The 27,180-nt window shown below is 35.5% G+C and overlaps 1 protein-coding gene across 1 annotated transcript in view; it reads left to right on the top strand.

The window, feature by feature from the left end:
- The window catches only part of MANEA (mannosidase endo-alpha), an 80,382-nt gene that overhangs the window by 30,749 nt on the left and 22,453 nt on the right, over positions 1 to 27,180 (top strand). The window contains exon 3 of the mRNA XM_069599246.1: positions 16,901 to 17,010. Coding sequence (XP_069455347.1) covers positions 16,901 to 17,010 — 110 coding nt within the window. The remainder of the gene's footprint in view (positions 1 to 16,900; positions 17,011 to 27,180) is intronic.

Here is a 27,180-nt window from a genome sequence, read left to right as displayed (position 1 = left end):
TTTTTATTATGGTAAAATACATACAACATAAAATTTACCATTGTAAGCATATTTAAATGTGAAATTCAGTGATATTAAAGCATACATAATGTTATAAATCATCACCCCATCCATATTCATAACTGAAACTTTACCCTTTAAATAATAATTCCCTATCCTCCCCACCCCACATTTGGCAGCAATCATTATACTTTCTCTATTATTTTTGATACAAGTAATTCATACAGTATTTATCTGTTTGTGACTGGTTTATTTCAGTGGATTCATCCAGTGGATTCATTCATCCATATGTTGTAACATATTGCAGAATTTCACTCTTTTTAAAGATTGAATGACATTGAATTGTATGTAGATACCACATTTTGCTTATATATTCATCTGTTTATGGATGGACACTTGAGTTGCTCCCACATTTTAGGTATGTGAATAATGCTACTATGAACATAAGTGTAAGGACTTAAATATCTCTTTAATAAACTGCCTTCAGTTTTTTTAGTTGTATACTCAGAAGTGGAATTACTAGACTAGGTACTAATTCTATTTTTAATTGTTTCAGGAACCCACCCTACTGTGTTCCACAGCAACTCTACTTTTTGACATACCTACCAACAATGCACAAAGATTCCAATCTTTCCAAATTCTTGCCAACAATTGTTTTATGTTTTGTTGTTGTTTTGTTATTTGGTAAGAGCTTGCCTTATGGGTGTGAGGTAGTATCCCATTATACTTTCGATTTATTTTTCCCTAATGATTTAATATGTTCCCTAGTGATGTTGAATATCTGTTCATGTGCTCATTGGCCATTATATTTTTTCTTAGGAAAATTTTTCATTTAAGTCCTTTGCTCTCTTTTTCTTTTATGTCTGGTAGTTTATTTTTGTAACTATTGAGTTTTAGGAGTTTTCTCTATACCCTGGATGTTTTAATCCCTTGGCAAATAAGTGATTTACACATTTTCTCCCATTCTGTGAGTTGCATTTTTACTCATTTGATAGTATCTTTTGATGTACACATTTTTAAAAATTTCAATAAGTCCTGTTTGTTTATATTTCTGATGCCTGTGTTTTTGCTGTCATATCCAAGTTGTCATTACCAAATGTGATGTCATAAAACTTTTACACTATGTTTTCTACTAAGAGTTTTGTTTTGGGTCTTAAATTTAGATCTATGGTCCATTTTGAGTTAATTTTGGTGTTAGGTATGGTGTTAGGGTTCACCTTAATTATTTTGCATGTGAAAGTCTAGTTTTCCCAACAGGGTTTGTTAAAAAGACTGTCCTTGCCCCATTGAATGGTGTTGGCATTTTTGTCAAAAAATACTTGAATGTATATGCAAGGGTATATTTCTGGTCTTTATTCTATTCCATTAGTCTATATGTTTGTATTTATCCCAGTACGACATGAGGATGAGTAATATTACTTTGTAATAAGTTTTGAAGTCAGGAAGTATAAATCCTCTAATTTTGTTCTTTTTCATGATTATTTTGGCTTTTAGGATCACATGAAATTTGATATGAATTTCAAATGCATTTTCATATGAATTTAAAATGCATTTTTCTGTTTCTGCAAAACAAAGTCATTGAGATTTTGGTAGGGATCACATTGAATCTATGTATCACTTTGAATAGCTGTGGCATTTTAGCAAAATTAATTCTTTCAGTCCATGAATATGGGATGTGCTTGCATTTTTCATGTTTTAATTTCTTCTGGCAATGTTTCATAGCTTTCATTGCACAGGTCTTTCACCACCTTGGTTAAGTTACATCTGAAGTATTTTTTTTTTTATTTTGCATGTTATGTTGGAATTGTTTTTGTAATTTCATTTTCAGATTGCTTGCATAGAAATGAAACCAGTTCCTATGTATTAACTTTGTATTCTGCAAATTTGATTAATTCAGTTCAGTTCAGTCACTCAGTCATGTCTGACTCTTTGCAACCCCATGGACTGCAGCAGGCCAGGCCTCCCTGTCCATCATCAACTCCCGGAGTTTACTCAAACTCATCTCCATCTCCAGTGATGCCATCCAACCATCTCATCCTCTGCCGTCCCCTTCTCCTCCCTCCTTCAATCTTTCCCGGCATCAGGGTCTTTTCAAATGAGTCAGTTCTTTGCATCAGAGGGCAAAAGTTTTGGAGTTTCATCTTCAGCATCAGTCCTTCCAGTGAATTTTCAGGACTGATTTCCTTTTTGAAGGACGGGTTGAATCTCACTACAGTCCAGGGGACTCTCAGGAGTCTTCTGCAACACCACAGTTCAAAAGCATCAATTTTTTGCCACTCAGCTTTCTTTATAGTCCAAATCTCACATCCATACATGACTACTGGAAAAACCATAGATTTGACTAGACACACCTTTGTTGGTAAAGTAATGTCTAGCTTTTTAATATGCTCTCTAGGTTGATCATAACTTTTCTTCCAAGGAGCAAGCATCTGTTTAATTTAATGGCTGCAATCACCATCTGCAGTGATTTGGGAGCCCCCAACAATAAAGTCTGACACTGTTTCCACTGTTTCCTCATCTATATGCCATGAAGTGATGGGACCAGATGCCATGATCTTAGTTTTCTGAATATTGAGGTTTAAGCCAACTTTTTCACTCTCTGTCACTTTCACAAGAGGCTCTCTAGTTCTTCTTTGGTTTCTGCCATAAGTGTGGTGTCACCTGCATATGAGGTTATTAATATGTCTCCTGGTAATCTTGATTCCAGGTTGTGCTTCATCCAGCCCAGCATTTTTCATGACATACTCTGCATATAAACTAAATAAACAGGGTGACAATATATAGCCTTGACATATTCGTTTTTCTGATTTGAAACCAGTCTGTTGTTCCATGTCCAGTTCTAACCGTTGCTTCTTGACCTGCATACAGATTTCTCAGGAGGCAGGTCAGGTGGTCTGGTATTCCCATCTCTTTCAGAATTTTCCACTGTTTCTTGTGATCCACACAGTCAAAGGCTTTGGCATAGTCAACAAAGTAGATGTTTTTTTTGTAACTCTCTTGCTTTTTCAGTGATCCAGTGAATGTTGGCCATTTGATCTCTGGTTCCTCTGTTTTTTCTAAATACAGCTTGAACATCTGGAAGTTCATGGTCCACATACTATTGAAGCCTGGCTTGGAGAATTTTGAGCATTGCTTTGCTAGCATTTGAGATGAGTGCAATCATGCGGTATTTTGAGCATTCTTTGCCATTGCCTTTCTCTGGGATTGGAATGAAAACTAACCTTTTCCAGTCCTGTGGCCACTGCTGAGTTTTTCCAGATTTGAAGAATACTGAGTGCAGCACTTTCACAGCATCATCTTTTAGGATTTGAAATAGCTCAACTGGAATTCCATCACCTCCACTAGCTTTGATCATAGCGATGCTTCCTAAGGCCCACTTGACTTTGCATTCCAGAATGGAATGTGGCTCTAGGTGAGTGGTCACAACATCATGGTTATCTGGGTTATGAAGATATTTTGTGTATCTTTCTTCTGTGTACTCTTGCCGCAGCCTCTTAATAACTTCTGCTTCTGTTAGGTCCACACCTTTTCTGTCCTTTATTGTGCCCATCTTTGCATTAAATGTTCCCTTGGTATCTCTAATTTTCTTGAACTGATCTAGTCTTTCCCATTCTGTTGTTTTTCTCTATTTTTTTGCATTGATCACTGAGGAAGGCTTTGTTATCTCTCCTTGCTATTCTTTGAAACTACCTTCAAATGGGTATATCTTTTCTTTGCTCCTTTGACTTTCACTTCTCTTCTTTTCATAGCTATTTGTAAGGTCTCCTCAGACAACCATTTTGCCTTTTTGCGTTTCTTTTTCTTGGAGATGGTCTTGATCACTGCCTCCTGTACAATGTCACAAACATCCATCCATAGTACTTCAGGCACTGTCTGTCAGCTCTAATCCTTTGAATATATTTGTCACTTTTACTGTATAGTCATAAGGGATTTGATTTAGGTCATACCTGAATAGTCTTGTGGTTTTCCCTACTTTCTTCAATTTAGTCTGAATTTGGCAATAAGGAGTTCATGATCTGAGCCACAGTCAGCTCGTGGTCTTGTTTTTTCTGTACAGAGCTTCTCCATCTTTGACTGCAAAGAGTAATTCAGTATGATTTCAGTATTTACCATCCAGTGACGTTCATGTATAGAATCCTCTCTTGTGTTGTTGGACGAGGGTGTTTGCTCTTACCTGTGCGTTCTCTTGGCAAAATTCTATTAGCCTTTGTCCTGCTTAATTCTGTACTCAAGGTCAAATTTGTCTGTTATTCCAGGTATTTTTTGACTTCCTACTTTTGCATTCCAATCCCCTATAATGAAAAGGACATCTTTTTTTGGATATTAGTTCTAGAAGGTCTTTAGGTCTTCATAGACCTGTTCAACTTGAGCTTTTTCATCATTACTGGTCAGGGCATAGACATGGATTACTGTGATATTGAATAGTTTGCCTTGGAAACGAACAGAGATCATTCTGTTGTTTTTGAGATTAAATCCAAGTACTGCATTTCGGACTCTTTGGTTGACTATGTTGGCTACTCCCTTTCTTCAAAGGGATTCTTGCTCATAGTAGTAGATATAATGGTTGTCTGGGTTAAATTCACCCATCCCAGTCACTTTTAGTTGCTGATTCCTAAAATGTCAATGTTCACTCTTGCCATCTCCTTTTGACCACTTCCAGTTTACCTTGATTCATGGGCCTAACATTCCAGGTCCCTGTGCAGTATTGCTCTTTACAGTATCAGACTTTACTTCTACCACCAGTTACATCCACAACTGGGTGTTGTTTTTGCTTTGGCTCTGTCTCTTCATTCTTTCTGGAGCTATTTCTCCACTGATCTCCAACAGCATATTGGGCACCTACTGACCTGGGGAGTTCATCTTTCACTGATTCACTTATTCTAATATTTGTTTTTTGTGTGTGGAATCTTTAGCATTTTCTACATATAAGATCATATCATCTGTAAACAGATTATTTTGCTTTCTTTCTAATATGAATGCCTTTTACTTCTTTTTGTTTCCTAATTGCTGTCTAGAACTTCTAATATTGTGTTAAATTGAAGTGGTGAAGGTAGACCTCCTTGCCTTGTTCTTAATCTTTGAGGAAAAGCTTTTAGTCTTTTGGTATTGAGTATGCTGTTCATTTTGGCTATTTCATATGAAATTTCTCTTATGGTAGTTTTGTTTTATTTTTTCTATGCCTAGTATTTTGGCATTTTCATGAAAAAGTATTGAATTTTGCCAGTTGCTTTTTTTTCATCATTTGAGATGACCATTTATTTTTCCCTTCATTCTATTAAGGCAGCATATTATATTGATCAGTTTCCATGTGTTGCATCATCCTAGCACTCCAGGGATAAACCATACCTAGTCATGTTATGTAATCCTTTCAGTGTGCTGCCAAATTCAACTTGCTAACATTCTGTTGAAGAGTTGCATCAGTGCTCATAAGGGATAGTAGTTTATAGTTTTCTTGTGTTTTGGTCTTGCTTTGCTATTAAGGTAATACAGATATCATAGAATGAGATTGAAAATGTTTTCTCTTCTTTGGCTTTTGGAACAGTTTGACAATGATTGTTTCATTTCTTCTTTAAATATTTAGTAAAATTCACCCGTGTGAAGCCATCTTGTTTAGGGCTTTTTCTTCCTTTGCCAGGAGATGTTTGTTTATTGACTCAATTTCCTGAATAGTGATAAGTCTATTCAAATTGTTTATTTCTTCATAATTCAGTCTGGGTAGGTTTTGAGCTTCTAGAAATTTGCCCATTTTATCTAGGCTATCAAATTTGCTGGTATAAAATTGTTCCTGGTACTTTATAATAATCATTTTGCTCCCGTAGAATCAGTAGTAATACTCTCACCGTCATCTTTGATTTTAGTAATTTCCACCGTCTCTTTTCCTCTTAGTTCATCCAGCTAAGGTTTGTTAATTTTATGACCTCTTCTGAAAACCAAAGTTTGGTTTCATTGATTTTCTCCATTGTTTCTCTATTTTCTGTTTCATATGTATCTTATCTAAGCTTTTATTATCTTCTTTCTCTTCTAAGCTTTAGAATTATTTTGTTCTTTTAATAGTTCCTTAAGTTTGTAAAGTTAACTTGTTTGAGATTTTCATTGTTTTATAGATGTAAGCATTTACAGCTATTAGTTTACCCTTTAGTATCACTTTGGCCACATATCATAAGTTTTGTTATATCATATTTTTGTTTTATTCATCTCTTAAGTGTTTTCCAGTTTATTATTTTTATTTCTTTATATTTTTTTTTCTTTAATCCTTTGGCAGTTTAATCTTTACTCTTAACATAGTTACTTACATGGATTAATTTTCAAATGTTGAATCTCATTCTTTATTCCTAGAATAAACCCTATTTGGTGATGATTTGTTATCCTATTTGTATATTGCTAAATCCTATTGCTCATCTTTTGTCGAGACCAGCTCGACAAGCAGGGTTTCCAAAAGTGTGATCCAGCGAGAGACTGAGAAACGAGACACAAGAATTCAGAGAAAAGCAAGGATCAGGGGACCAACACTGCTCCAAGGTGAAGGTGCTGAAACTGAATCCAAGCCAGCTTTATTATACTTTCAGCCATGAATGAAAGAATAAGTGGGGAGTTAAACTATAACTCATGTGGCCTTTTCAGGGCCAAAGAACAAATGATCATTAACCATTGAGTAAGACTAATATTCTTATCTATAGATTTTCCACCAGATACGTAAAACATGTGACTCTGAGATGCCAGTTGAGAAACAGTCTGGGGTTGGTTTTCCGACCCGAGGATCATATCTTGTTTTCAAGATTATGAACTGTGCCCTCTGGACTTGTTCCAAGAGTCTCATGCCTTAATAGCATCCAGTTTATCAATAATTATAAATTTCTTTTGCGGCCCTTGCCAGGGCCTGCTTTTCTTTTATTCTTCCTGTCTCCTACAATCTTTTTAAAGTATTTTGCATCCTTTTTCATGTGAAATATTGGAGATATTGGTCTGTGGTTTTCCTTTTTTGATGTGTTTTGTCTTTTGTTATTAGATTAGTTTATGATCTCATGAAATTATTCAGGAAGTCTTCCTTCTTTCATATTCTGGAAGAGATGTCATAGAACTGTTTTTTTTTTTTTTTCTTTCTTTCTTACTTGATAGAATTCACCTGTGAAATTCTTTTGGGCTGGTAGATTCATTTTTTTTTTTTAACTACAAAATGAATTTCATTAATAGACATAGGACTGTTCACAATATTTATTCTACAATGACTTTAGATACTTTCATTTTTTAAAGAACTGGTCTATATCATTGAATAGTTTTAGTTCTTGGACATAGAGTTGTATGTATTATTTCTTTCTAATGCTTTTAAAGCCTCTTACACATCTGCTTTTGATAATCCATTTCTGTTCGCCTTCTTTTCTGGTCAGTGTTTGTAGAGTATGATTATTATTGTTGGCTCATTCAGTGACCCAACTTTTGGTTTCATTGATTCCTTGGTAAAAGAATGTGTGTTCTGCTGCCGTTGAATGGATTATCTTATAAATGTCCATTTATAAGACAGTTAGTTCACGTTCTTGACGGTATTGTTCAGATCTTCTTATCCTTGCCTATTTTCTGTTTGTTTTATCAGTTACTGATAAAGCAGTTTTCAAGTCTTCAGAAAAAAATTGTGGATTCATCTATTCCTCTTTCCAGATTTGTCAGATTTTGCTTCATATATTTTGAGGTCTTTTTTAAGTACATAATCATTTAGGACTCATATCTTTGGGGATAATTGAAACCTATACTGTTATAAAATAATCCCTCTTTATGATGGTAATATTCTTTGTTTTGAAGTCTACATTATTTCACATTTTTATAACAACTGCTCCTCTCTTTGATTAACTTTTGTCTCCTCTATCTTTTATCATTCTTTAGCTTTTAACTTATCTTTGTCTTTATACTTAAAGTGCTTTTCCTGGACACAGCATATGGTTCAGTTCTGTTCAGTCACTCAGTCATGTCTGATTCTTTGCAACCCCATAGACTGCAGCATGCCAGACTTCCCTGTCCTTCACCAACTCTCAGAGCCTGCTCAAACTCATATCCATTGAGTTGGTGATGCCATCCAACCATCTCGACCTCTGTCATCCCCTTCTCCTCCTGCCTTCAATTTTTCTCCACAACAAGGTCTATTCTGATGAGTCGGCTCTTCATATCAGGTGGCCAAAGCATTGGAGCTTCAGCTTCAGCATCAGTCCTTCCAATGAATGTTCAGGACTGATTTCCTTTAGGATTGACTGGTTTTATCACCTTTCAGTCCAAAGGACTCTCAAGAGTCTTCTCCAACACCACAGTTCAAAAGCATCAGTTCTTTGGCATTCAGCCTTCTTTATGGTCCAGCTCTCACATCCATGCATGAGTACTGGGAAAACCATAGCTTTGACTATATGAACTTTTGCCACAAAGTAATGACTCTGCCTTTTAATATGCTGTCTAGGTCAGTAATAGCTTTTCTTCCAAAGAGCAAGTGTCTTTTAATTTCATGGCTGCAGTCACCATCTGCAGTGATTTTGGAGCCCAAGAAAATAAAGTCTATTATTGTTTCTCCATTTATTTGCTATGAAGTGATGTCACCAGATGCCATGATCTTCACTTTCTGAGAGCTGAGTTTTAAGCCAGCTGTTTTACTCTCCTCTTTCATCTTCATCACAATGTTCTTTAGTTCTTCTTTGGTTTCTGCCATAAGGGTTGTGTCATCTGCATATCTGAGTTATTGCTATTTCTTCTGGCAATCATGATTCCAGGTTGTACTTCATCCACCTGGTACTTTTCATGATGTACTCTGCATATAAGTTAAATAAGCAGGGTGACAATATACACCCTTGACATACTCTTTTCCCAATTTTGAACCAGTCTTTTGTTCTATGTCTGGTTCTAACTCTTGCGTTTTGACCTGCATACAGATTTCTCAGGAAGCAAGAAAAGTGGTCTGGTATTCCCATCTCTCTAAGAATTTTCCACAGTTTATTGTGATCCATACAGTCAAAGGCTTTATTATAATCAATGAAGCAGAAATAGATGTTTTTCTGGAATTCTCTTGCTTTTTCTATGATCCAATGGATGTTGGTAATTTATTCTGTTTCCTCTGCCGTTTCTAATTCTAGTTCTCGGTTCACATACTATTGAAGCCTCTCTTGGAGAATTTTGAGCATTACTTTGCTAGCATGTGAGATGAGTGCAGTTGTACAATAGTTTGAAATAACTCAGCTGTAATTCCATCACCTCCACTAACTTTGTTTGTGGTGTTGCTTCCTAAGGCCCACTTGACTTCACACTCCAGGGTGTGTGGCTCTAGGTGAGTGATTACACCATCATGGTTATCTGGGTCATGAAGATCTTTTTTATATAGTTATTTGGTGTATTCTTGCCACCTCATCTTACTATCTTCTGCTTCTGTTAGGTCCATACCATTTCTGTCCTTTATTTTGCCTATCTTTGCAAGAAATATCCCCTTGGTATCTCTAATTTTCTTGAAGAGATCTCTAGTCTTTCACACTCTATTGTTTTACTCTTTTTCTTTGCATTGATCACTGACAAAGGCTTTCTTATCTCTCCTTGTAATTTTTTGAAACTCTGCATTTAGGTGGATATATCTTTCCTTTTCTCCTTTGCCTTTCGCTTCTCTTCTTTTCTCATAATATGGTTTATTTATGTTGTTGGACTGATTGAAATCTACTGTCTTTTCAGTCTTTGTATTTCTTCCCTTCTTTATGTCTCTTATTCTGTATTCCTTTGGGTTAATTAAACTTTTTATGATTGCATTTAGTGCCTGCTGTTTGCTTTGTTGTTGTTACTCAGTCACTAAGACATGTCGATTCTTTGCAACCATGTGAACTAGAGCACGCCATCTTCCCTGTCCTTCGCTATCTCCCAGAGCTTGCTCAAACTCATGTCCATTGAGTTGACAATGGCATCCAAGCATTTCATCTTCTGTCGCCCCCTTTTCCTCTTGCCCTCAATCTTTCCCAGCATTAGAATCTTTCCCAGTTCGATAGCTCTTCGCAGCAGGTAGCCAAAGTATTGGAGCTTCAGCATCAGTTCTTGCAATGAATATTCAGTGTAGATTTCATTTAGGATTGATTGCTCGATTTCCTTGTGTCCGAGGGACTCTCAAGAGTCTTCTCCAGCACCATAATAGAAAGCATTTATTCTTCGATGCTCGGCCTTCTTTATGGTCCAACTCTCGCATCTGTACATTACTACTGGAAAAAAAAATTAGCTTTGACCATAGAGACCTTTGTTGTCAAAGTGATGTCTCTGCTTTTTAATATGTTCTCTAAATTTGTCATAGGTTTTCTTCCAAGGAGGAGGAATCTTTTAATTTCGTGGCTGCTGTCACCATCCACAGTGATTTTGCAGCCCAAGAAAATAAAATCTGTTACTGTTTCTCCATCTATTTGCCATGAAGTGATGGGACTGGAGGATGCAGTGATCTTTGTGTTTTGAATGTTCAGTTTTAAGCCAGCTTTTTCACTCTCTTTTTTTACTCTCATAAGAGGCCCTTTAGTTCCTCTTCACTTTCTGCCATTAGAGTGGTATCATTTGCATAGCTGAGGTTATTGGTATTTCTCCTCTGAATCTTGATTCCAACTTTACAGTCATCCAGCCCAGCATTTCACGTGATATAAGTTGAATAAGCAGGGTGACAGTATTCAGCCTTGATGTATTTCTCTCCCAATTTTAAACCAGTCCATTGTTCCATGTCCACTTGTTACTGTTGCTTCTTGTCCTGAATACAGGTTTCTCAGGAGGCTGGTAAAGTGCTCTGGTATTCCTCTCTCTTTTTAAGAATTTTCCACAGTTTGTTGTGATCCACACAGTTAAAGTGTTTAATGTAGTCAATGAACCTGAAGTAGATTTTTTTTGAGGGGGAGGGGGGGATTGCTTGCTTATTCCATGATCCAGCAAGTGTTGACCATTTGATCTCTGGTTCCTCTGCCTTTTCTAAATCCAGCTTTTATATCTGTAAGTTCTTGGTTCATGTACTGTTGAAGCCAAGCTTGAAGGATTTTGAGCGGTACCTTGATAGCATGTGAAATGAGGGTAATCGTTTGGTAGTTTGAACATTTTTTGGCATTAGAATTGGGATTAGAATGAAAAATGACCTTTTCCAGTTCTGTGACCACTGCTGAGTCTTCCATATTTGCTGGCATATTGAGTAAAGCACTTCAACAGCATTATCTTTTAGGATTTGAAATAGTTGAGCTTTAATTCCGTCACCTCCACTAGCTATGTTCCTAGTAGTGTATTCTAAGGCCCACATGATTCATATTCCAGGATCTCTGACTTTATATGAGTGATTACACCATCATGGTTATCCAGGTCATTAAGAGCTTTTTTGTAGAGTTCTGTGTATTCTTGCCACTTCATCTTAGTCTCTTCTGCTTCACTTAGGTCCTTGCCATTTCTGTTATTTATCATTCCTATGTTTGCGTGAAATGTTCTCTTGGTATCTCTGATTTTCTTGAAGAGGCCTCTAGTCTTTCCCATTCTACTGTTTCCTCTGTTTCTTTGCATTGTTTACTTAAGAAGGCTTCCTTATCTCTACTTGCTATTCTCTGGAACTCTGCGTTCGTTTGTGTATATATGTACCTTTCTTCTTTGCCTTTTGCTTCTCTTCTTTTCTCAGCTCTTTGTAAGGCCTCCTCAGACAACCATTTGCCTTTTTGCCTTTATTTTTCTTAGGGATGGTTTTGGTCACCACCTCCTATACAATGTTATGAACCTCTGTCCACAGTTCTTCAGGCACTCTTGTGTCTCAGATCTAATCCCTTAAATCTGTTTGTCGCTTATACTGTATAATCATAAGGGATTTGATTTAGATCATATCTGAATAGCCTAGTGGTTTTCCGTACTTTCAATTTAAGTCTGAATTTTTCAATTTGTAGCTCATAATCTGAGCCACAGTTAGCTCCAGGTCTTCTTTTGCTGACTGTAAAGAGCTTCTCTGTCTTTGGCTGCAAAGATTATAGTCAGTCTGCTTTCATTGTTGACCGTCTGGTGCTGTCCACGTGTAGAATCATTCTGTTGTTGGAAGAGGGTGTTTGCCATGACCAGTGTGTTCTCTTGGGAAAACTCTTATTAGCTTTTGCCCTCCTTCATTCTGTACTCCAAAGCCAATTTACCTGTTATTCTAAGCATCTCTTGATTTCCTACTTTTGCATTCCAGTCCCTAATATGAAAGGGACATATTTTTTGGTGTTAATTCTAGACGGTTTTGTAGGTCTTCTTAGAACCATATGACTTCAGCTTCTTCAGCATCAGTGGTTGTGGCATAGACTTGGATTACTGTGATGTTGAATGGTTTGTCTTGGAAATGAACTGAGATCTTTTTGTTGATTTTGAGATTACACCCAAGTACTGCATTTCGGACTCTCTTGTTGACTCTGAGAACTACTCTATTCCTTCTAAGGGTTTCTTGCCCACAATAGTAAATATAATGGTCATCTGAATTAAATTCACCCATTCACATCCGTTTTAGTTCACTGATTCCTAAGATTTCAATGTTCACTCTTTCTATTTCCTGCTTAACAACATCCAATTTACCTTGATTCATGTGCCTAACAATCTGGGTTCCTATGCAATATTGTTACTAACAGCATCGGACTCTACTTTCATCACCAAACTCATCCACAACTTAGCGTCTTTTCCACTTCAGCCCAGCCTCTTCATTCTTCTGGAGCTATTTCTCTGCTCTTCTGAAATAGCATATTGGACATCTAAGGACTTGGGGGGCTTATCTTCTGTTGTCATATCTTTTTGCCTTTTCACATTGTTCACAGAATTCTCAAGGCAAGAATACTGAAGTGGTTTGTCTGTCATTCCCTTCTCCAGTCTCAAATGGTAAGGATAAAAATATGTATGGTAGAGCTTTGAAATTTACCCCAGAGGTATTGGATGCATTTGCTTTGTATTTTTTGCCCCAATCTTTTTTTTTTTTTTTTTTGGTAATTTCTGTGACTTGCCTAATTACATGACCCTTTCCTCAGCTCTGACGTTCATGAATCTTTTGAAGGCATTTTTTATTATTACCTTTAGTGATTTTTTTTGCTTGTTTTTTTTTCCCCCCAGCATTTCTATTTAGTTCTTCTAGTTTTCATCTCTTCTTTCCTATTAGATCTTTTAATGTTAAATCATAATATTAATTTTAAATTCCTTGTTTAATGATATCAGCATCTATTTCAGATCTGAGCCAGTCTTTCTCTACTGAATGCTTTGACTGTGCATTATTTTTCTTGCTTTTTATAATGTCTTTTTTTTTAAATTGTCATCCTGTGTAGTTGTAAGTGTTTATGTATGGAAATGGCATTTCCATTTTGCCTGTCTTTCTATGAAATCTTTAATTTGAAAGAATGTTTGAGATGTTTGAAAGAAGCACTAAGTATGTTCCCCATATATAAGAGAAACTATCACAAGCTCTGTTGAGGTAAACAAAAACAAATTTAGTTACCATTTTACTGTCTTACATATTTCATTTAATAATTCTTTTTATTAATTTTTTAAATTACTTTTTGGAAGAATGCCACTCTGCATAATGCTTTCTCTCATGTATGATTTTTAAAACAGACTTTTAGGTTATGAACTAAATTTATTCCCATTTACAAATATGAAGACTTAAGTAGGCTAACTTACCTAAAGATAAACATCTATCAGATGACAAAATTGGACTGGATTTTCTGTGTCTATCTGTTTCCTACCTGTATTCTTAAGTATTACCCTGTTTAGAATCACTTAGCTTAACAAAAATAATATTGTTGGGTTTCGCTTATATTGAAGGTCTTGTGATAAGTGATGTGGAGGGAGGACGTGATCATTATGAAGTGATCTGCATTTAATATACTAATGTTCCAAGAATGGACTTTAAAGAATATCCTTTCTCACTTAGCAATTGGAATGGTAGAAATATGCTGTAATAGATTTTACGTATAAATGATACTTGGTCGACATATTTTAGAGAAACCTTTCAGGTTATTCTGAAGGATTCATTAACATTTTAAATGGACCAGTTCCCCTCCCAAAGTAGGACCATCATTGGCTTGGTTCCCAGGCCATTACTTATTCAAAGCTCATGAGTAACACAGCCCAAAATACACTGTACAAAGATAAATTGGATTATGGAGCACGATATGGGGATATAATTCAACATGTAGAAGTGATAATCAATACAGTAAAACAGCTGAAACACAATAATAGGATAAGGAAGAACAAGGAACGTTTTCCCTAAGCCTTAGAGTGTATCTTGAGCAAGGATAAAGAGGAAGAAATCACTGGACGAGAACCAGTTGCTAAGTTGTTTGGAGAATCAGTGTATTAGCAATGCTATACAATAGAAATTTCTGTGATCATGAAAATATTCTATATCTGTGTTTACCAATACAGTAGGAAATACTAGCTACTTTACATTCTCTGTGGAGTTAGAGGACTTCCTGTGCATTATCCATGTGGGATTTCATCTGCTGCTTTTGAGGGCTGGTTTACTTCTGCCAGTTTTGCTTAGGGCAGACTGACTTCCTTGCTCAGTTACCTCTCTGACTTCACATTTTCACTTCATTCTAGACATGTAGTTAGTTCTTTACTCTCTTCAGCTCTTTGACTTTTGGAAGTTTTTCGTTCCCGTTTTTATCTAATAATTTGTTTTTGTTGGAAATTTTGGTCTGAGTATCCTAATCTACTATTAGAAACGGGAATCTTGTTTTGCTTTTAATTCCATGGAAACATGCCATGTTCGTAATTTTCTGAACTCTGTGGCAAAACTTTCTTTTGTATGTTTCTCCTTTATATTGTTTTCTCATGTTCTTTCTCATTTCTTTTTTTTCAGGTTTTTTTGATAGGTCCCATGTTGAGAAAATTCGTATTGTCGCTTTTCATTGGTGACACTTTACAATCAATTTATATGAAGTTTACAATCACATTGCATGAAATTGATGTACTTCTTATAAGCGGGGAACTTTGGCAGCTTAAATGTTTGATCCGTTGTCTACAGAGTTTCCTTATCAATTTTTTTTTTTTAATGACTGCTTTCATGGCTAAAAGCTCCCCTGAAGCCCCACGTATTATAATTTTTTTCTGTCTCACTGTTCTTGTTGCTGTTTTTATATTTTTCATAAAATAAAATTGTGTAGGAGACAGATACCTTTTTTTCTGTTAACTTAAGCTGCAAGTTCTGTTTTGTTTCTGTAGGTGGGACTGCTCTGTTTGTATTGGTTTTCTTGTATTTGCTTTGTTTGGTTGGTTGCTAAGTTGTTTCCAACTCTTTGTGACCCCATAAACTATAGCCTGCCAGGCTTCTTGTCCACAGGATTTCCCAGGCAAGAATACTGGAGTGGGTTGCCATTTACTTCACCAGGGGATATTCCTGACCGAGGGATTGAACCTATGTCTCATGCATTGGCAGGCAGATTCTTTATCACTGAGCCACTGGGGAAGCTCTTCTGTTTGTACATGACATAGGTAACACAAGGTTTAAGTCTTAAATTTAGTTCTCTGCCAGTTTCTAACTTTGCCTTTTTGTTTTCTATTTTCATTTCCACATGCTTGTCTTTTGATAACATTGTATTTTTCTTCTTGTCCTAAAGAGTCTGTTTATGATTTAGAGGTGGATCAGACTAAAGAATCTACCCACAATGTGGGAGACCTGGGTTCGATCCCTGGGTCAGGAACATCCCCTGGAAAAAGGGACAGCTATGCACTCCAGTATTTTTGCTGGAAAATTCCACAGACAGAGGAGCCTGGTGGGCTACACTCCATGTGGTGGCAAAGAGTCAGACATGACTGAGCTACTAACACTTTCACTTTCACCATGCTTTCAGTGGCCTCTTGCTTTATGTTGGTAATGAGGGTTTGAATTAGTTGATTTCAAAGATTTCTTCCCCTAGTTAATAATTCTTTGCAAGCTTATTGTTTTTAAAACTTTCTTTTTGTAGTTTATTAGTTCAAAAGCAAGTAGGTATTATAGGGATAAACTGTAATTTTAAAATCACTTGAGTCTTCTGTTAAGTGATACTGATCCACACAAAAATTTGCACTTATTTGTTTATAGCAACTTTATTGTTATAATTGCCAAAAATTTTAAGAAATATTGATGTCTTCAACAGGTAAATGGGTAACTATGACATATTGATAGAGTGAAATGTTATTTAGCAATAAAAAGAATGTGCTGTCAAGTCATAAAAAGATATGAATGAAACTTCAATGCACATTTCACAGTATAGAAGCCATCTGAAAATGTTACTTTGCGATTCTATCTATATAACATTCTGAAAAAGGCAAAATATATAGAGACGGTAAAGAGATCAGTTATTTTTGGGGGATTGAAAAGAAGAAAGAGGAGTTATTAAGTGGAGTGCAATGGGTTTTGAAGGCAGTAAAACTATCCTTGTGTGATACTGTAATAAATAGTGGGTTCCTGACACTATACATTTGTCAAAAGCCATAGAACTGTGCAGTACAAAGAGGGAACCCTAATGTAAACTGTGGACTTTAGTTAATAATGATATATCTACATTGGTTCATCACAGTTGTAACAAATTTACCACACTAATGTAAGATGTTAATATTAATGGAGAAACTGTATGGCATGGGAGGATGGTGAGTAGGAGAGGAGAATAAAGAAACTCTTATTTTCTGTACAGCTTTTCAGTAAATCTATAACTTATTTTAAAAACTAAAATCTATTAATTAAAAGATACTAATACCTGAGAAAAAGGTTAAAGTATTGAGTATACAAAGTAATCGAATAACTATAAGTGGTATTTAAGTAAAGTAACAAAATAACATTATTTGAATATGTTTCTTTTTACTGTTAATACTGTCCTTGTCTGCCTTTTTTTTTTTTAAGAAAACCTGTAGTCTTTTCTGTTCCTATGTTTATTTTTATTTTCTTTTTGGTTGTTTCTATTAGGTGTACTAGCCCTATCTTGGTACCCACCTGATTTGAATGATGAGAATGGAGAACCTACTGATAACTTGGTACCAACTATTTTGGATAAAGCTCATAAATATAATCTGAAGGTATTTAATTTATTTTATTGAGATATAATATTAGATTAGTGTAAGGTATTCAGCATAATGACTTGATATATGTATATATTGTGAAATAATTGTCACAATTAGTCTAGTTAACTTTTATCCCCACACATAGTTCCATTTTTTTGTCTTTTTGATATGATGAGGATTTTTAAGTTGTATTCTTTTAGCAAGTTTTAAATATACCATGCAGTATTATCAACTGTAGTTATGAAGCTGTACTTTACATCCTGGAAACTTACTTATTTTATAACTGGAAGTTTATGCCTTTTAACTATCTTCACACACTTTACCCACCCCCTGTCTCAAACAGTCACAAACCTGTTCTCTGTATCTATGAGTTGGTTGTTTTATGTTTTGTGTGCATGTGTGTGTGTGTGTGTGATTGCTGTTTTGTTTTTGATTCCGTATATAAGCAAGATCATATGATATTTGTCTTTATCTAACAGACTTATTTCAGTTAGCATAACACCCTCAAGGTTAATTCATGTTGTCACTAGTGACAACATTTCCTGGTTTGTTTGTTTGTTTGTTTTGACTGAATAATATAATATTTGTGTGTGTGTGTGTATACACACCCCATTTTTCATTATTCATTCATTCATCATTATGGATGCTTCCAGCATAAGCATTTCCATTTCCTGGGTATTATAAATAATGATGCAGATGTATTTCCAAGTTAGTGCTTTTGCTTCCTTTCGATAAGTACCCAGAAGGAGAATTACAGGATAGTATATTTCTATTTTAAATTATTTCAAGAAGCTCCATACTATTTTCATAGTAGCTTCATCAATTTATATTCCCACCAAAGTGAACAAGTGTTCCCTTTTCTTCTCATGGTCACTAACAGTTCTTGATAATAGCCATTCAAACAGGTATAAGGCAATATCTCAGTGTGGTTTTGATTGGCATTTCCCTAATGATTAGTGATGTTGAGCACCTTTTCAAGTGTTGGCTATCTGTATATGTTTCTAGGGAGAATGTCTATTCAGAAGTGATGCACGTTTTTCAAACTGTTTGTTTTTTGCTGATGTGTTAATAGGACTTGTTTATATATTTTGGATATTAACACTTTTTCAGATGCATGGTTTGCAGGTATGTTCTCCCATTTATTATGTTACCTTTTCATTTGTTAGTGGTTTCCTTTGCTGTACAGAAGCTTTGTAGTTTGATGTAGTGTCACTTGTTTAATTTCACTTTTGTTGTTTTTGGTTTTGGTGTCAAATCCAAAAAAATCACAGCCAACACCAGTTTCAGGGAGCTTACACCTTTGTTTTCTTCTAAGAGTTTTATGGTTTCAGATCTTATGCTTAAGACTTTAGTCCATTTTTAGATATTTTTTGTGTATAGTGAAGCTGTCTGATGCTGGGTTTTGTTTGTTGGAGATTTTTGATTACTGATTATTTCCTTTCAAGTTACTTACCAGTCTGTTCAGATTTTTCTGTTTCTTAATGATTCAGTCTTGGAAGGTTGTATTTCTAGAAATATATCTATTTGTGATGTCTGTGGAGTACTAAAGTCCTCTGTTATTATTGTATGGCTGTTTTACTTTTTAGGTCTGTTAATATTGTATTTATATTTAGATGCTCCTATGTTAGGTGCTAACATATTTACAAATGTTCTATCCTCTTGTTATATTGATCCCTTTGTCACTATGTAACGACCTTCTTTCTCCTCTGTCTCTTATTACAGTCTTTGTTTTATGTTCCTCTTTGTCTCTTACAAGTGTTGCCACGCCAGCTTTCTCTTGGTTTCCAAGAGTATGGGATATACTTTTCCATCCCTTTGTTTTCAGTCTGTGTGTTTGTACATCTAAGTGAGAATCTTGTGGGTGAGATAAAGATGACTTTTTATTATTGATAGGTATGAAGTTCTTGCCATTTTTTTAATAATTTTATAGCTGTTTTATAATTTCTTACTTTTTTTCTTTCTACTTTTCTTGCTACTCTTTGTAATTTGATGATTTTCTGTAGTGGCATTCTTAAATTCTATATTCTTTATCTTTTGTGTCCCTATTCTAGGTTTTGCTCTATAGTTACCATAAGGCCTACATAAAACAATTTATATTTATAATAGTCTATTTTAAGTTGACAAAAAATTAACTTTGGTAACAGTCTAAAGCTCTATGTTTTTACTTACTCATATTTTATATTTTTGAAGTCTCCATTTACATCATCTTACCTTGCTTATTCACTGACAATTACTGTGCTTATAATTATTTTTACTGTTTGTCTTTTAAACCTTCATGTTAGCACTTTATATAAGTGATTAATCTTGTTTACAACATTAGCTTTTTCTACTTTTACTATATGTTAATTTTTACCAGTGAGGTTTATATATGCTTATATTTTTTCCTTTTGTTTCATGTTCAAAAGTCCCTTTAACATTTCTTGTAGGACTGGGCTATTGGTCATTACTCTTACGTTTTATTTTTCTGGATAACTCTTTAAATCTCTTTCCAACTCTGAGTGATAACTTTGCCATGCAGAATATTCTTGTTTGGCTGTTTAATTTTTTTCAGAGTTTTAAAATGCCACGCCCTTCTATATATTTTTCAGCTACAAAATATGCTAATAGTCTTATAGGGGTTCCCTTTTATATAAGAGATTGTTTTTCTCTTGCTTCTTCAAAGAGTCTGTCCTTTAACTTTTGACTATTTATATTATACATTGGTGTGGGTCTTCTTAAATTCATAATGGTTGGAACTTTCAGGGCTTCCTGGATGTGGATGTCTGTTTCTTTCTCCAGATTAGGGAAGTGTTGAGTTGTTATGTCTTCACACAAATTTTCTTCCCCTTTTTCTCTCCTCATTTTGGGACTCATGTAAATAATTGTGTTCTTGATGTTTTCTCATAAATTCCTTAGACTATCTTTGCTCTTTTTTGTTCCTTTTTCTTTTTTCAGCTCCAGTTGGAAGAATTCAACTGCCCTGTATTTGAATTCACTGATTCTTTCTTTTGCTTCTAATCTTCTAATGAGGGATTTTGAGCCCTCATGTTTGTCAGTACAGTTGTATTCTTTAACTTCATCATTTCTGTAGAGTACTTTGCTATATTTTCTATTTGTTGAAATTCTCACTTTTTTCATGGTTTGTTCTCCTGACATTGGTGAGCATCTTTATTAGTTATTTTGAACTTTTTGTCATGTAAATCATTTACATTATGATAATCTCATTTTCATTAAGTATATTTCTGAAGTTTTTATCTTGTCCTTTTATTTGGAACTTGTCCTTTGTTTATTCAGTTTCCCTAACATTCTCTGTTGGTTTCTGTGTATTAGATCAGGGGTTCCCAGTCTCTAGGATCTAATGCCTAATGATCTGGGGTAGAACTTACATAATAATAATAAAGTGCACAGGAAATGTAATGTGATTGAATCATCCTGAAACCCCCAGTCCATGGGAAAATGGTCTTCCACAAAGCCAGAATTTGGTGCCAAAAAGGTTGGGGACTGCTATATTAGATAAAACAACCTCTTCTCCCTGTCTTGAAGGTGTTACTTCATATAGAAGATAAACCTTAATGTTTAACCCTGTCCTATTTCTTGGTTGTCTCCCATATCCTTGTGATTGTCCAAACTGCCTACTTGGTTCTTAGGCTCCCAGCAGTTGAGGGTTTACCAAGACCTGCCCGTATCCTAAAAGGGAGGATCTCAGTCAGCACCTAAATTTGGGCTTATTGGAAGCCAGACTTTGGGCAGCAGCTTTTAAGTTATACATAGATACCTCTTTCCATGGACGTCTGGGAGATGGACCTTTCACTCTGCTCTCTGTGTACTGAGTCCTGCATGATAGTTAAAAACCATTTCTTCCTTTGTGTCATCCAAATAGATTCATGAACTCAAGACCCACTAGCCACTAGAGCCAGGCATCAAGGGTTATTTCTTCTGGACAGCAACCACAAAAGTTGGTACACCAAATATGGGCAGAAGCTCCTTTCTCAGAGATAACCAGTGACCTGGGGCTGGGCACAGGGTCTTTGCGAAGTTGATGTCCAATTAGTTCCCAAGATTGCAGCTGGCCCTAGACTTGTGTTTAATTTGATGCCCTCCCCCCAGGCCAAATCTATGAAAATAGGACAATAGTCCTCTTTCACAGAAAGATTGGGTGCCTGTCTGTTACCTCTCTGCTTTGTCCACTGAGTTGTTGCTGCTATGTTCTCTTTCTCCATTTGTTTCAGTCCTGTGGGGCTGACAAACGCTAACCACTGTGACAGGCAGAGCCAGATGATCAAGGTAGTACCTCCTTAGCTGCAGCAGCAAAAACCAGGCCACCAGACACGTGCACAAGTCTCTTTCTGGGAGATACTGGTGACCTGGAGTGAGATGGAGGAGGACACCAAGGTGGCTCTTGCCAGCCTTCTTGGTCTTTGGAGAGTATTCAGTAAGCTTCTAGGTATGTCCTAAATTAGATGCCTGACACTTAAACTGAAGTTTTAATATAAGTGTCCAAGTCTCTTTTACAGAAAGACTAGGCAATTTTAATTGTCTGCCTTTTGGCTGGGCCCTGGGTGTTGGCATAGTGAATCCTCATGGACTGTCTGTGTAATGTTTCTGAGCTCACTATAGCCTTGTGTGTATCATGGACAGAAGCCCTGTTAACTTTCAAAGTTAAATGTTTTGGGTATTTGTTGCTCAGGTGCAGGTCTTAAAAGTTGGGGTACCAGATACAGAGTTCAAATTGTTTGCTCCTCAAAAAGAAGCTCAAGAGTTGTGTGTTTTCTTCCTATTTGTGGGTCTCCATACCAGGAGTGGAATTTATAGTTAGATTGTGACTCAGCCTCTCCTACCCATTTCAATATCAGCCTTTTTTTTTTTTTTCCACTAGTATGTGGGAGTCACTCAGCTAGTTTTTGGATTTCTTTCAGAGAAAATTGTTCCCTGTATAGTTGTAGATTTGGTGTGTCTCTGGTAGGAGGTAAGTTATGGATCCCCCTACATTGCCATCAAGAACTAGAACCTCTAAAGGTATTTTAAGGTATTTTATTATCAAATTATTGACAATTTGATAATAAAATACTCATGGATTATTCTTTGGGATATGAGGAGAGTAATTGCAATATTTGGAGTAGTCATTTTGATTAAAACTTGATGTGAAAATAATGACTTAGAATCTTTTCTAATAATATATTTTCTTATGAAAAATTTCTGAGTCCAAACCTCATCTAGAGTATAATTTGCCAATGGTTCCATTCTATTAATATGTTTCTACATATATTCTATTTTCATTATGGCAGAAAAGAGAGAATTGCAGTGTTCTTTTATAAAGCTAATGAAATGGCAACCCACTCCAATATTCTTGCCTGGAGAATCCCATGGACAGAGGAGCCTGGCAGGCTACAGTCAATGGGGTCGCAAGAGTCAGACACAGCTAAGTGACTAAACCATCTAGTGAGATCTACATATCTAAGTATCTTCGATGGCAAAGATTTACTAAAAATAATTTTTTTTTAACCATATGAGTTTAAATATTTCTAAGATAGTTTGAAAACAAACTACTGTCTAAAAATCTATCAAAATTAGATTTTAATTTAAACCTTGTATAGCACATACATACATGTACACACACACACACACACACACACTCATACACTCATGTACCTAAAAAATGCAGGGGGGGAAGTCTGAAGGCAGTCATAAGATCAAGTATATTCTACCCATATAGTAAGATGTGTTACAACTGTGGGAAAATTTCATTTATTTCAGAAATTAATGAATCATGGAAACAAATAGAAGTAATGATTAAAAGGATTTTGAATAGCACTACAAAGGAAATTTTTATAATGAATAGCAAGTAAGAGAATAGAAATTATTTTTAAAATCCAGGGATGCTTTTTAAAAATTGATTATGTAGTAGTTCCAACATTAATCTTAATAAATTCACAAAAAAATAACCATACAGGCTGCATTCTCTGTCCATATTCAGTTCAACTGAACATTAAAAGTAATGCCAAAATAAACGTTTCATTAATCATTTAGTTGCTAAGTTGTGTTGGACTCTTTGATCCCATGGACTGTAGCCTGCCAGGCTCCTCTGTCTATGGGATTTCTCAGGCAAGAATATACTGGAGTGAGTTGCCATTTCCTTCTCCAGTGGATCTTTCTGATGCAGGGATCGAACTGGGGTCTCTGCATTGCAGGCAGATTTTTTACTGTCTGAGCCACCAGGGAAGCCCTCAAACATTTTTTTCAACTTTTTAGTATAAAATTGTCTAAAATTTTAATTACAACATTATAACTGAAAATAACACTTCTTTTAAAGTAAAGATCAAAAGTGAGAATTTAGTATGATATAAAAATAAACAGCACTAAGATTATCAATACCAATGTGGGACATGGATGATGAAATAAATGAAAATTACAAGGAGGGATTAATAAGGATGACATAAGCAAGATTAAAAAAAGGAAAAATAGACAAAACATGATATCAAAAATTGAAAGGGAATACTAGCCCTATAGAGATAGAAGTGCATTTAAGATTGTGTATTGCCATATTTAAAATATAGGCTCCCCTGGTGGCTCAGATGGTAAAACATCTGCCTGCAATGCAGGAGACCCAGGTTCAGTCCCTGGGTTGGGAAGATCACCTGGAGATGGAAACAGCAGCCCATTCCAGTATTCTTGCCTGGACAATTCCATGGACAAAGGAGCCTGGTGGGCTACAGTCCCTGGGGTCTTAAGAGTCGGACACAACAGAGTGACCAACACTTCCATATTTAAAATATATAAAAAATGAATAGTATTCTTGGAAAACACAAAGTTTTTTTTTGTTTGTTTGTTTTTTGCAGCGAGAACTTTAAAAAAATCTGAATTGACTTGTATCCTAGAAAACTTTTATTGAATGTACATCTTCCTCAAATACCAGATCTTCCCTAGCAATTCTGTTCAACCTTTCAGAACCAGTTGATGCTTGTTGTAGTGAAATAGAGTGGAAGGTTTTCTCATTATCTATTGCTTTATAACAAATTACCCCAAAACTCAGCAGTTTAAAATAACAAAGACTTTGTGTCTCGCACAGTTTCTAAAGATCAGAAATCCGGAAGTGGTTTAGCCTGGTGAGTCTGGTTCAGGATTTCTTAGAAGGTTGTAATCAAGCTGTTTGCTGGTACTGTAGTCATCTGAAGCTAGAGGATCTACTTTCAGGTTTTCTTATGTGGTAGTTGACATACCTTAGTTTCTTTTAGCTGTTGGAATGAGACTCGGTCCTTTTTTTTTTTTTTCTAATTAAAGTGTAGTTGATTTACAATGTTTCAGGCATATGAGACTTAGTTTGTGGACAGCCTGTCCACAAGACTCCCCATGTCTCCTTATGGCTGCTGGCTTCTCCCATAATGATGGCTTGAGAGAGTTCAGTGTAGAAGGTGCAGTGTTTTGTGATCTAACTGAGGAAGTGATTGTCACGTATGCCCTATTTTATTGGTTTTTCTACTGATAAACCTATCCTCATACAGTGTGCAAGACAAATGCATGGGTTTTGAAATATCAGGAGATGGGGATCATTGGTGGCCGTGTTGGAGACTGGTTACCAAGGGAGACTTGCAAATTTATTCTGTAATGATAACATAATTCTGATTCAAAAAATAAACAAGGATCGCACAAGAAATTTATAGAGTGACCTCTTTAAGGAAAATATATGCAAAATTTCCAAGGAGAATTTATATGAGAAGTGTTTATTAACAAGAATCTGAGTGGATTCAGCAGTATGAAATCTTAATCCAAATCGCCTGCATTCAGTCCGAGTTCAACCATTTACTAGCCTTGCCTCAGTTTCCTCATTTCTCAATGGAAAAAGTAACAAAATCTATTAATACCTTACATAAGGCAATACATATGAAACACTTAGTTACTGGCACATGTTAAGTAAATCAAGTTTTATTGATTATTTAAAGAAGATAAAACATGATTATCTTGATATTAAACTTTTGAGGAAATAAAAACTCTTTACTGATAGAATTCTTAATAACCAAAGTTCTTTAATTTGATAAAGGATATTCTTTAGTAACCTATATCAAATACCATACTTAATGGATAAACATTAATGCTCAATAAACCACAATCAGTCAAGAATGCCCTCGATAGTCAATGTCACTTAATATTGTAATAGAAAGTCTGAACAAAGTGGTTTAACTTAAGTATCAAAATGTATTCTAAGTAAAATTTTCATTTTTGTACATGGAAAATATTTACAAAACCTGTTTAGATTTAATGAGTCCAATAGGGTAACTAGAACCAAAGAAATATGCAAGTCAATAGGATTCATATATTACAAGAGAAAATATAGGGGAAACTACATTGAGAATAACATTAGCAGCAGATATAGAAAGATTTGTTAGCATTTTATTGAAGGAAATGGAAGATTTACATAAATGGGAAAACATGAATTTTATGGAAAGATTCAAAATTTCAAAAGTAACCATTCTCTCTGACATTTGTAGTTCGTTTTCAGTATAATTTATAAATTGAACACAGTCCCAGATAAAAGTTTCAGTGAGATTTTAAATGAAGAATTTGATAGTCTATTCCGAAGTTTATAAATGCTAGGAAAGTGTTTATTAAACATTTAAAACTTGTCTTCCCAGATACTAAAATGTGTTTTAAAAGGACAGAAATTAAGAGTATGGCATTAGCATCAGTATACACACAGAGATCAGTGAAAATAATAGCGGGTCTAGAAACAAGACATTTCATATGAAGATCTAACATAATTCAAGAATCATTGAGAGTGAGGTATAAAAGGAATGTTTTTTAATGACCTTAACTTCATGATGCTGGTTTAGTTTTTTGAATTATCTACCCTGCTGTTTTGTGTTCTTGGGCCTTAATTTACATGTCTAATAATTCTACTTCTCAGATTGTTCTTTCTTCAAGTTTATTCTTTTTCAATGCAGTGTGTTTGCAAATCTTACTGAAAACATGAATTAGAATATCTTTTAACTAGAGACTTATGTGCCCTGAGGTTGCTCTCACTCTTAAAAACTTTATATAGCTAAATTGAACATAGGCTGATTTGTCCAATACAAGTAATTGAGTGAGTTCTTTTAAGAGATAATATGGATCCAAGTTGAAATAATAATGTCCAAATTAAAATGTGGAAAATTAGTCTTAATATTCCTTTTGCAGCTTAAAGACTCGGTAGCTACTGGGGAATATAAATGGAACTCTAGAGAAAGAGAAATAGCTAAATAGGCAAGAATTTTTTATTCTTGTCAATGAAGCCTCCTACTTTATAATCCTGAAGGTAAGGAAGCATCTCTTAAATTAGCTGACTGGCAAAAGCTGTCATATGCCACGTCCTCAGTTTCTTTCAGTGAGCTCTTATTGGTGCTTGAAATCTGTGAGTAGACAGACCTATAGGTTCTGGCATCAGGTCTGAGTCTAGATGGTTAGTAGTGTAGTGTTAGTTGCTCAGTCGTATCCAACTCTTTGCGATCCTATGGACTGTAGTCTGCCAAGCTCCTCTGTCCATGGGATTCTTCAGGCAAGAATACTGGAGTGGATTGCCATTCCCCTTTCCAGAGGATCTTCCCAACCCAGGGATTGAACCTGTGTCTCCTACATTGCAGGCACCATTTGAGCTACAGGGAAGTCCGTCGATTCTGGAGAAACACGATTTATTTTCCATAAAACAGATCCAAAGGCCACTTTTTTTTGTCCAGGCTCTACTGTTACCCTGGGAGATGGGAAGTAAGAAGCCTCTGCAATTCAAGAGAGCTGGCAATTTTAGTACTTTCAGGACATTCTTAAAGGTAAAGTGAAATGTCCTGATGCATATAAATAGCTGGCTGGTTCTATTTAAAGCCTCTGTGCAGAAGGAGAATGTGGCCAAGAGGTGTAGTCACCAGCATACTTAATTTCTCTGTGCTTCAGATTGTATATATCATGATCATAAAAATGTGGAACCAGTCAGGCTAATAATTTGCAAAAATTTTAGAAACATTTCTTGGCCTTGTGTCCGGTAATGAACTCTATCCAGTGCCAAAAAATAGACCAGGAACCACAAGACTGGAGTTCTTGTCCCAGCTGAGTACTTTGGAATCTTTAATTACTTACTTCATCTTTTTGGCTTATCTGCTTCATTTGTAGAATGACAGGATGAAGTGATAAGGTGGTTTTATTTATTATACTTTTGTGTAATTTCTGTTGTGTTGATATTCAGCA

The sequence above is a fragment of the Ovis canadensis genome, chromosome 8, assembly GCF_042477335.2.
Source record: "Ovis canadensis isolate MfBH-ARS-UI-01 breed Bighorn chromosome 8, ARS-UI_OviCan_v2, whole genome shotgun sequence".
Lineage (NCBI taxonomy): Eukaryota > Metazoa > Chordata > Mammalia > Artiodactyla > Bovidae > Ovis > Ovis canadensis.
The sequence above is the reverse complement of the archived record's forward strand: the minus strand, read 5'-3'. Positions and strand labels throughout refer to the sequence as shown.